This window comes from Arachis duranensis, chromosome 2 (assembly GCF_000817695.3).
Source record: "Arachis duranensis cultivar V14167 chromosome 2, aradu.V14167.gnm2.J7QH, whole genome shotgun sequence".
Lineage (NCBI taxonomy): Eukaryota > Viridiplantae > Streptophyta > Magnoliopsida > Fabales > Fabaceae > Arachis > Arachis duranensis.
The window spans coordinates 3662853-3674947 of record NC_029773.3 but is presented as its reverse complement, the minus strand read 5'-3'; the positions used below and the strand labels follow the sequence as shown (position 1 = coordinate 3674947).

Sequence of the window (12095 nt, the reverse complement as noted above, 5' to 3'; positions counted from 1 at the left end):
AAAATATTCTAATTTTGTCTTGGATTCTGATTTTATATTTGAGAAAATTAATTTCGAAATTAGCTTAAAACACATCTCATAATCTTTAATTATCTAGATCTAGTTTAAATAAATGACATATAATTCGGCTAGTGATAGTTCTTGAAGATTGTGTGGCAATAAAATCGAAATTGTTCTTTACCTTTTTTCTTGATTAATTGACCAATGAATTGGCGATTAATTGGGTTTAAAAAATTAAATCAACAAGGGATTGATGTTTAGTTATAAATGATTTGCTATGAAAATATTTTTGCATGAATTAAATAAGAAATCATAATCATTGTTCTTCCAAGAATCAACATCTCCGAGACCTTTAATATTCTCATCTATTGGTTTTCTTCCAACTTTAAAGCATTCTTTCATTCTCTTCTTCTCTGTTTTTTCTCTTTTTCGAAATTCACAATTCATCATCCAAGGTTTGATCTATCTAATTAGAGATTTAATTAGACGCTAATTGCCTCATTCTATTAATCCTCGTGAGAATGATATCCACTCATCAAAGTATTACTTGAACAATCTGGTGCACTTGCTAGTATCTGTGAGCATTAATTTTTGTTCATCAAATTTTGGTATCGTTGTCGAAGATTATTTAAGACTGACAACATACGTCTAGTTAAATCTTAAATTAGATCTTGTTTTATTTTATTTTCTGATATTTTCTTTTATTTTCTTTATTTTGTTTAGATTCTTCTTTACCTCCCTTTTTTTTAATTCCGCAAGGTACGCTTTATCCCTTGTTTTTGTTGTTTTGCATGCAAGAGAGAGAAAATTCCACACCTCTCTGGTACGATCTCAAAATAGAGCTAATAGAGCTAACTCTATTTCGATTAAGAAGGAAAGAAAGAGTCAGAAGACAAGAAGAAGCGAGAATGACAGAAGAACAAAACAATGCAAGAAGGACCGTTGGAAACTACAACACGCCTACCTCTGAAAGTTGATGAGTTTGAAAAATTTCAAATTAAAATTAGTGATAATCAAACATTATTAATAGAATTAATTGTAAAATTATTAATTTGAACGTTAATTTCATATTAACTAATTAATGATTTTGATTACCTGTAGATTTGGTGTTGGGCTAAAAAGAAATAAAAATTTACAAGCCCAAATGTGAATCTTACATTTAGCATTGGTTGAAAAATGTTTAAAGTGTTGTGGCTGAATTATTATTACTCTTGTTGGGCCAAAATTAACTACTATTAGCCCAAATTAGTTTGAAGAAGAGATCTAGTAGCTTGATCCAAATTGAAAAATGAGAAAGAGGGAAACTTGCTGCTTAGTTCGGTTACTCTCTTTCTCTCGTTATAAGATGGATTTCAAATTTAATTCAACTCACATTAATTGCATTGGAACCATGAGAGAAAAACAGCATTTGATTTGATTGCTATCAATAGTGCTCCACGCCACTCTTAGCAAAAGGGAAGCAAAATTAATTCAATTTTATTTCTTCATTCAAATTACATTGAAAGTCTTCTCTCTTCTCTCTCATCTCTCTTCTTACTTTCGGTCACTTCACAGCAACTATGGAAGAAATTTTAAGCTACCATCTGAAAGAAGAAGAAGCTAGTGATAAGGTCATTGTAATGATGACATCAAGAAAAATAAAATCTGAAGTGTGATGTGACTAAGATCTTTACCACTAAAGGTAAGATGTGGTGAAGTAATCTTAAGCCTTTCATACCCTAAAAAAGAAAGAAGATCAACTCGATCATAGGAAGAAGATCCTTGGAGGCATGGCTTGTCTCTGCTTTTGATCAACCACCATAGGAGGTAGCTACAGTGGCTACGTGATGGAGGATGCAGAAGTTGGAGCAGATGAAGCTGTCATTATCAAGAACTCATCAAGGGCTAGGAATCCTTCTTGGAGTGCAAGTTAAGATGGATGGCTCGAATTGATGAAGATTGGTGACCAAGAGAAGACACGGAGGTAATTACATGTTGGGTTTACATTCGGTTATCTCTCCTCTCTCTCTCTGGCCGAACTGGTTTTTCATAAAGAAGAAGAAGTTTAGCTTGGTTCAACAGTTTCAACCATGGAGGCTTCCCCTTCTATAAATAAGGGAGAACAGCCAGGGCTTGAAGTAAGGAAAAGAGTGAAAGCATAGTGTTCACATAGCTACCTAAGCTAACAGAAGTTCTTCTCCTTCAATGTTTTCTATTTTGTAATTTTTTGTTTAATTTTGTCTGTCATGAGTTTCATGAAAAAAGGCAAACAGTGAGGTTTGTAAAGAAAAAGCCATAGAGTGAAAAAAGGCAGAGTGCACAAAATTAAAAGAAAAAAAGCCATAGATGCCCTTAGAGGTCCTTTGTAAATCTGTGGGAATTCCCTTACAAGTTTGGTTAGCACTTAGCAGTTGAAAGCTTGGTATTGACCAAGTCAAGTTCAGGGTTCGGGTTAGATTCTGGACTTGTCCCGGATAGGAAGGGTTGTTCCTAGGGAAAATTGGTGTTTGTAATCAAAGATGATTATAGTGAAATTCCATCATTGTTGTGATGGATACTGGATGTAGGCTGCATTGCACTTAGCAGCTGAACCAGGATATATCTTGGTATAATTCTCTCTTTCTTCTACTCCATTTCTGATTCTGCTGCATAGGAGACAAAACTGAAAAATATCTCCTGGCTGGTCACGAAACAAAACGAAAAAGTCTCTTGACTAAGCACGAGACAAAAACAAAAAATATCTCCTCAAGTGTTCTAAAGGACAGCAAGAGTTACTAAGCGAAAAGGGGGCTAAGATTCAACCCCCTTTCTCTTAGCCACTGATAAACCATCAAAAGTTGTGGAGATAGCATAGTAAAGCCCATGATTCAAACAAATAACTTTGAACTAAAGTCTTCACTAATCCACTTGGTACAACGAGACCAATTTAGAGGTAGCCCTCAAGAGGATCCGAACATCCACATAGCTAATTTTCTGCAGTTATGTGACATGATGAAGAGTAATGGAGTTAGTCCTGAAGCCATTCGGCTAAGTCTCTTCCCTTTCTCTCTTAGAGACAGGGCCACGTAATGGCTCCAAACTCAACCCTTGGACAGCATCACTTCGTGGGAGGATTTAGTTAGCAAATTTTTAACTAAATATTTTTCACTCCAAAAGTTGCCCTGGATGAGGAATGACATCAATTCATTCTCCCAAAAAAAGAGTGAATCCCTCTATGAAACTTGGAAGAGGTACAAGAAGATGCTTAGAAGATGTCCACATCATGTCTTTTTTGAATGGCTTCAAATCCAAACTTTTTATGATGGCGTCTCTCAAGTCTCAAGAACAATGATTAACTCATCGGTTGGAGGTTCCTTACATAGAAAGACGCTTAAAGAAGCATTGGAATTAACAGAAATAGTGGCGGCCAACAATTTTATGTATTTATTTGAAAGGGCTACTAAAAAGGGTGTGATGGCACTAGACACCATAGACACTTCTAGCACAAAATAAAATGAACTCCAGGCAATATCCTCACTCACAAAACAATTGAAACATAATCAAGTACCCGCCATCGGAAGTCAAGTTTTATGTGATCTGTATGGAGGAGAATATCCAAGTGAAAGGTGTGACATATACACGAGAGGTCATTCATCCATTAAGCAAGTGAATTTTATGGGATATTCCTCAAGACCAGAAAATAATTTATTTTCAAAAACTTATAATCCTGGTTGGAGGAACCATCCCAATTTTGGTTGGGTAATCAAAGACAAAGAAAATTTAATATTCCATATCAACAACTAACCATAAAAAATCATCATCTCTTGAGCTCACAGTAGACAAACTTTCCCATACCAGCGTCACCTTCATGCAATAAACCCAAGATTTCATAGAAGAAATAAGAACAAAACTCAAAAATCAAGAAGCTTCCATAAAAAATCTAGATGTGCAAGTAGGAATTTTAGAGAAGAATGTAAGGACAACTCTCTAAAGAGTGGGAAAGTGATTAACAAGGAGCTCCCTAAGAAAAATGAGAAAGGAACTGAAGATCCTCCCGAAGCGAAAATGGAGGAGAATTTAGAAGAAGCTCCAGCTTCTGCACCAATAGAATTCAAGAAGAAAAAAGTGAAAACCTATGAATAAAAAATTTCATACCCTTAAAAGTTCCAGAAACAAGATTAAGAGAAGAATTTTTTAAAGTTTTTAAAAATATTCAAGAAACTACAATTAATATTCCTTTCATTGGGCCTTGAACAAATGTCCCTCTATGTCAAATTTATGAACACACTAAACTAGACTTGATTAACAGGTGAGGAGGAATAATAACGTTAATAGGTACTGACAAGCTTAGTTTTGCTAACAAGTAAGAAGTAACTTTTAATAATTTAAAAAAATTATTGCTGAGTCTATTTAAAGTGTTAACTTAAAATGAATGTACTTAAATTGCAAAACAAGCAAACTGAAACTATGAATACAGTTGTATGCTATATGCAGAGTCCACATATTTGACAAAGAAATATAGCTACCTAATAGAAGATATTGACTCCAACAATGTTTACTATAGGACAGTTTGAAGAATAGCTTACCTTAATCTTCTTGGTTTCTTGAATACATTTTCTTCATCTCTTCTTGCACCTTTTTTTTTTTTTCTGGTAGCAAAGGACATCCTTCAATAACTTGTGTCAGATTTTTCTTCCTATCGATGTAGTCAGGAAGTGATTCTAACTTTTCACAGTATACAACTGACAAAGAAGACAGTAGAGGCATAATCTTCTCATCTCCAACATTACCATTGAGTTCAGTCCACTCTTCCCATTCATCCAACTTTATGAAGTGAAGCTTGCTCAATCTGGGAAATGCAATTGCATCAGATGAGGAGCCTTCGTTGCCAGCATCCTCATGGTTTAATCCTATTCCTAGAAATTCGAAACCTACCATCTTCACATTAGGCATATTCTTGATCTCAAGTGATTCAAGGAATGGGAGTTTCCCTAAAGGGGGCAAAACATTGCATTTACTGCAGTTAACAAGCATTAGATGTTTTAGCTCATTCAATTCAATCATCCAGTTGGGGAATGAACTTCCTCCGTAGTAAAATATTCCAAGGAGTTGCAATTGAGGAGGTGCTTCTAAGCTATCAAGTAGGACTTCATCGTTGGCCTTCAATCCTACGATAGAAAACCACAGTTCCAAGCCAAGCAGATTTTTCTTGTTCCTTAGACCAGCTCTTGTAGCTTCAGAAATTTCAGTTTCACCACCCAATCCATCTATAGTAAGACACCCTTCGATATTGTTTAGATTTTCCAAATCTCCAAGACTGCATGCTTTGCTTCTGCTAGCACCACCACTGCTCCCGAAGAATCGATTTAAGGTTCTCAACAAGGTTAAGCTTGCAATCCCTTTTGGTAGGTAGCTAAGGCTTGTTGTCCAGAGAATCTCAAGATGTCGCAACTTGATCAATTTGCCTATACTTTTTGGCAGTTTCTGAAGACTATCACATCCGTTGAGATTTAAAGTTTGCAAATTAAGCAAGTTACTTATTGCAGAAGGCAACTTCTTTAGCTCATGATTGAAAGACAGGTTAAGGTACCTTAGATGTAGCAACTCAGCTGCCTTCAATGGAAGCTCTTTTATTGCGCAAGAGCTCAAATCCAACGCCCTGATCCTCTTCACAAGACACAGAAGGCTGGCAAGATTTGTTGGATCTATGTCAGAAGACTCGGACAAGACCATTAGAGTGTGTAGTTTACCTGCCTTGAGTTTACCTCCATTGTCAATTGAATCTGGGAAAGAGGTTTGATATTGAAGACAAAGGGTACAATGACGACAATGAGGAGGCTGTGTTACACGGTCACTGTCTCCGGACTTTTCCATGGTTGTCTCTTCATCAAGAAAGACTATGTGGCATTCGTTTTGCGCAAGATCTTGAATAAATTCATGCATTTCTTCCTCCAATTTGCATACGAAGGCGCCCTCACCATCCAGTTCAAATTCTTGGAAGGCAGAGCAATCTCGCAATTGCTTGACGTATTTCCAGCCTTGTATTTCCATCTTGTCTTCTTCATGGGAGGCAATAAAGCCCTGCGCCATCCATAGTTTGACGAGCTTGTCTACTTGAATGGAGTGATTCTTAGGGAAGATGGAGCAATACAGCAAGCATTGTCTCAAAGCAGGAGGCATTCTAGAATACAAGTATTCACTCAACATGGGTAAAGATTTCAAGTCGTACCCCGATAGCTTCTCACTCATCAATACATCATGCCATTCTTCGTGAGATCTGCCGCGCAACATAACACCTAAAGATCTAGCAACAACTGGCTTCCCTGGGCACTTTTCTGCGATTTTTCTTCCAACTTGCCCGAATATCCTTTCCACCGATGACTCATTCTTCAGATCATCACCAAATGCGTGATGTTTCATAATTGACCAGCAAGCTTCGGGGGAGAGACTTGTCATAAACACGGTGTGTGTGGATTCTGCTACTTCTTTTGCTACTTCTGCGACTTTATTCTCCCTCGTGACTATGAACTTATGAAGCTCAAGTTCCAATAATTCAAATTCATCACCAACGTACTCTGGTTTTTCAGGAGCGAATTCCAGCATAGTCTTAACAATTCGCTTCACATTGAATTGTTGAGAGACAGTTACCCATGCCATGAAATGAAACTTACTTTGCACTTGAGAACTGTTGTAGACATGTCGGGCCAGCGCAGTCCTTCCTATTCCAACCTCTTCTCCAACAAGGCATATGCATCTATGATATTCCTTAGTCAACCTTCTAATTAAGTCTTGAATTTCAGCATCTCGACCAACCATGAGCTCTTTGCCAGTAATATTCGAATGCAGATTTTGTGGCTCGAGCTCAGCCTCGGGTACTGGTAGTTCCGAACTCGAACCAATTAGGTTCAATTCGTCGACCTTTTTAATTAAGATCTCAAACTCACGAATGATGCTTTTCACGTTACCGTTAAAGTGTTGGAGGCCTACAAAGCGTAACTTCTTCGCCTGTTGCTCTAGCTCAAATTCTTCTGAAACATCAATTAACTCGTAGCATAGATCCTTAATGCCTTGAAGCCATGACTTCACTTGTGGATCCTTCACTTGTTTCTTCTCTGCGTCTTCGATGAAATCCAGGACCTCTGATGCCCTCCACCGCATTCTCCTGTTCTCCAGTACCTTTGCTCCCGCGATGATCACTGTATCGCGATTATTGCCCATTACATCACTTTGTGTGCGGATTATTTTGAGTGTTTGAACACCCGTAATGTATGTATCTGTTTTCTCTTGGTTTGTTTGGTTTAGAGTTGAGCTTAGGACAAGTCTATTTTAGAGGGCCAGGTCCCAACAATTGGCACGCTTCTCAATCCTCATGCATCATTGGGGCCTATAGTTATACGGTATGCAATGGAGTAATACTCAGTAGTGCATAAAATACGTCGTATGCAGCTTGCGGTATTGCTGTATCACAAATCACAATACACAGTTAATTGGGTGAAGTAATATATTAATCTGCCGGACATGTTTGGTAACCAAAGAAAATCAGTCAAAAATAGTCATAGTTTGCCTTATTTAGCATTTATTAATTGTTACGACAATTAATAAATATTAAATAAAATAAGTTCTGGCTATTTTTTTTCTCCCTAGTATTACCCTTAATCTGCATAGACTATCACGTGTTGAATCAAATAAGACATGCTTCTCCTTCTTCTATTATTCTTAAAAAAAATCCAACCAAATTTATTATTTTTTATTGTCACTCAACCACCAACTCAATTTTTTTAGCATAATTTTTTCTTTTAATTTAGTAATCCAACCATATACTTTATTTTATGAAAAAATAGAACTATACTACATGTACACTAAAATTAGGGTAAAGTGAAATTTGGTCAAGGTGGTGGATTCAGAGTGAAAGTGAAATTGGATGGTTAATGAGTCTAAAATAGGTCTGAAACGCGACCCGTTGTTCACAGTTCTCATTGTTTATCTAGTAAAAACTTTTAAATATTAATGATTAACTGATGGTCAAAAATAATAAATTCTGATAATCTTATACTACTCTTCTATTATTCCATCTACCATTTGATGTTGCTTTAATTTATGTTTTTTAAAAAATTAGTGGTAAGAGATATACTTGATATGAGTGAAAAAATTTTAGAAATAAAATTGAACTTACAAATACTTTTAAAATTTTTAATATATATTTTAGCCGTGAAATAGAAAGTGTCAGAGAGGAGCGAGGCACATGGTCTCACTTCCAAGAACATGGAGATCTTCCCAGAACACGTGCAACATCTGTGGAACGAATGGGAGCTGAGGGGGCTGGTTTTGCTAAGCCTAACATGGCAGGTTATCCTCATCATATGTGGCTCATGGAGGAAGCGTGCCCGTGGTGGCTTCATCAGCATCGTGGTTTGGGTAACATATCTGTCAGCAGATTGGTTAGCCACAGTTTCGCTGGGCACACTTGCCAACAACCAAGGAGACGTGGGCAAACAAGATAGGAACCACGCTCTGCAGGCGATTTGGGCTCCCTTCCTTCTCCTCCATCTCGGCGGCCCGGACACAATCACTGCTTACGCCTTAGAAGACAACACTTTATGGCTACGGCATTTGCTTGGTCTAATTGTCCAAGTTTCCGTGGCCTTTTACATCTACTTAAGATCTTGGAGCACCACTGCCTTGACTTTTATAGCCATACCAGTGTTTGTTTCCGGGATCATTAAGTATGCAGAGCGCACGTGGGTTCTGAGATCCGCTAGCGCCGAACAACTTGAAGAATCTTTGCTGTCCGCTCCGGCCATAGAACCTCCAAATCTCAAGCTTTCTTATGCCAATGCCGAGGTGGAGTATGTTCACAGAGGATACTACTTGTTTCCTGTTCTCAAGCGTCTCTATGCAAATCTGAGCCTAAGGTTCGCAGAGGGTCAGCGAACCTACCAATTGATGGTGAAAAAGGAACATGGGGAGGACAAAGATGACAAGAAACAGAGTAATTATGCTTTTAAATTGGTTGAGGTCCAGTTGGGTTTTTTGTATGACTTGCTTTACACGAAGTCAACTATAATTTACTCTGTGCTAGGTCTCATTTTTCGTTTTGTTAGTGTTTTATCCATAGTGTCTGCTTTAGCTTCATATGTTGTCTTCCTTAATGTTCATGAGCATGAGTACTCAGGGGTCGACATTCATATAACATATTGTTTATTTATTGGGGCTATTTTACTTGAGCTTTATGCATTTGTGTCCCTTGTTTTCTCGGATTGGACTTTGAATTGGCTAGTCAACAAGCATAGTTCACTGCAGAATTTCATTTGCTGGGTTTTGTCTTCTTGTCGGAAAAGGTGGTCAGGGGAGTTAGCTCAACACAACTTATTGAATTTTTGCATGAAGAAGAGGGTAAGAAGATGCATCCGAAATAATTTTCTTTTCAGAAGCTATTTTGTGATGGAATTATATTGGCAAAGGACATGGGAAGATGCAGATGCTGATCTCAAACAGTTTATCTTTAAACATCTCAGACAAAAACAAATGCTGTACGACAAACAAGTATCTGATTACAATTTTCTCAAGAAATTGCTTTCTTATAAAGGTGACAATGCTTCCATTTCAATAAAAAATATTGGCTGGAGTTTTGAGGTCGAATTCGGTCATAGCTTACTCATTTGGCATATTGCAACCGATATATGCTATCATTCTAGAACAGGAGAATCCGAAAAGGACTACAGGGAAGTGAGTAAAAGAATGTCCAATTATATGTTGTATCTTTTACTCATGCGTCCACTCATGCTGCCTAAATGGATAAACAGGATTACTCACGTTCGGAACACTTTCAAGGAAGCCATAAGGATATTGCAGCGCGAGCAGCTTCCGGTGAAAGATGCTGCAAGCGCTTCAAAATTGCTTATTCAAATGCACATGCAGAGTCACCAACCACTCGAACAACTTCGAGCGGAAAAGGCCGGCAAGTCTTTGCTCCATGAAGGGTGCCGCCTTGCTTCACAGATTGAAGATCAGAGAGTTTCATGGGAAGTGATATGTAATGTGTGGATAGAGATGCTTACTTATGCTGCAAGTCAGTGTGATTGGGCGACACATGGTCAGCAACTCCGAAGAGGAGGAGAATTTCTGACTCATGTTTGTCTTCTCATGGCAGAACTTGGTTTGAGCGAACAATTTGATATTGGGCGGAAGGGACTAAGTGTAGAAACCCAAAATGATGGATGGGGATGTGTAAGAAGTAAATTACTCAGTTCTTACTTATAAGTAATGTACTTTGTATGGTGTTATGATGTTCTGGTTTTAGATTTGAATCTGTTCTAATATTCTGTCACTGAAAAACAATATTTAGTAATGTTATATGTAATTGTGATAAGAGTTTATGATTTACTGAACTAAAAGAAGAATGCTGAATAATGTGTTGTTGATTTTCCTTCTTCTCCCCTTTTTTTTTAATTGTTTTAGAATTTCATATTTTTTAATGAAATGACTAAAAAAAATAGTTATCCAGGTTATGATTTTCCTCGTCTCATAATTTGAATATCTCATGCCATCTCATAACTTAAGTTACATGTGGATCCGGATTCCGGATGTAGTAAATCTAACTCAATTCACTGCAGTGCAAAGTTTACCTCAAGACAATAAGAAGGGACTTCTGTGCTCTGCACTTGGGGATGGAAACAGGTTAGGTCAGGTCAGACTTTGTTCTTAATAAGTTTGGTCGGTCATATAGTTATTTGGTCTGAGCCTGACCTGCAATCTACTATAAGCTCTTTATAAAGTATTAGATCTAGTTTGTTATTCAGTCTGGCTTAGTCTGAAGCATGTTAAAAGGTTTGATAATTTTTTTTTATAAAAATAAAAATATTATTTAAAAAATTTATTTTTTACTAAAAATATTTATATGTAATATATATTATATTTAATATTTACAAGAATTTTTAATCTTTTAAAATATTTAAAATATACAAAAATATTTATAATAAAATATAATAAATTTAAAATATCTCATAATTTTATTAATAATAAAAAAGTATTTATATATTTAATTATGTTTTAATATGCCCAGGCAGCCCTGACAGGCCAATAAGGCTAATTAGTGAGCTTAGGCCTGGCCTATTAACATATTAAGCTAAGGCTTTTAAAAGAGCCTGGGCCTGTGCCTCTTTTATAACATGCCAGACCAAATACATGCCAAGCTGCAGGCCCCTAGCAGGCCATGTGGCCTTTTTCCACCCCTACGTATAATAGAGACGCAACTTATAAACATCATGATGAACTCCATTAGTGTTCACAGTGTCATAAATTTATAGAAAAATTGAGATAAACAAGTTTGGGTCTTCCTGCGGGAGTCCGTGAAACTGGTAATTTTGTTGCACCACAGAATAAACTAAATTTTATTTTATATTATTTGATAAATAATTAAATTATCATATTTAAAATTTATTAATTAATTACTATTTTATTAAAAATATTATTATATAATATAATTTTTTTCAAAATATTTGTAAAATTTAATTTTTTGACTTTATTTAATATATATAATGTAGATTACACATAACAAGTTTATTTTTATAAATTTGTTTTATTTGTTGACTACTTAATCAACTGAATTTTCTTTTGGAAGAGCATGATTCTTCACGTTCAATTATTCAAGGAAAATTGTGTATATGCCAATTGCCAAGAGACAATTAGTTCTTGTAAACACCCCTGAAAACATTCAGTTCTAATTACAAACAGCGTTGTTAATTAGTATTCTTAAGTTGAGTACAACCACCAAATTGAATTTATTTTCCTTCGGTTATATGGTATATTCAACCAAAGCTAGAAACCAAGATTTTTCCTTCTCGTGTCTCATGTGCACGATTGGAAACATTGTGCTACTAGTTATATAGCATCCACCTTAATATAATTTTTAGGTTAAAATATATTTTTTGTCTCCAAATTTTTAATTATTTTCAAAAATACTTCTAAAATTTAATTTTATTCAATTTTGTCTCTAACATTTTCGATTTATTCAATTTTGTCTTTTAACGTTTTTTGTTTGTTTCAAAACTATCCCTAGATATTTTTAATTTTGTCCCAAACGTTTCAGATGAAACTAACATCCAGGAATAATTTTGATACAAATAAAAAATATTAAA

General features: G+C 36.0%; 2 protein-coding genes and 1 non-coding gene across 4 annotated transcripts; 1 reads left to right on the top strand and 2 right to left on the bottom strand.

Moving 5' to 3' along the window:
* Positions 1–1174: 1174 nt before the first annotated feature.
* LOC107473022 (putative disease resistance RPP13-like protein 1) lies at positions 1175–7330 on the bottom strand. 2 transcript variants are annotated; one of them, XM_016092551.2, is made up of 2 exons: positions 4545–7330; positions 1175–4054 (listed from the first exon to the last, which is right to left on the bottom strand). In XM_016092551.2, exon 1 carries the CDS (start codon positions 7174–7176, stop codon positions 4546–4548), a length of 2631 nt encoding a protein of 876 aa, XP_015948037.1. In that variant the 5' UTR covers positions 7177–7330; the 3' UTR covers positions 1175–4054; position 4545. The 2 variants fall into 2 exon arrangements, with proteins under 2 accessions (XP_015948037.1, XP_052112782.1); XM_052256822.1 differs by having other exon boundaries at positions 1175–3822.
* On the bottom strand, positions 3142–3248 carry LOC127745403 (small nucleolar RNA R71). Its single transcript, XR_008006592.1, has one exon. It is a non-coding gene; the product is annotated as a small nucleolar RNA R71 (small nucleolar RNA).
* Positions 7331–8220: 890 nt separating the features above from the next.
* Positions 8221–10218, top strand: LOC107473024 (uncharacterized). The gene has a single exon (XM_052257697.1). It carries the CDS (start codon positions 8221–8223, stop codon positions 10216–10218), a length of 1998 nt encoding a protein of 665 aa, XP_052113657.1.
* Positions 10219–12095: the final 1877 nt, after the last annotated feature.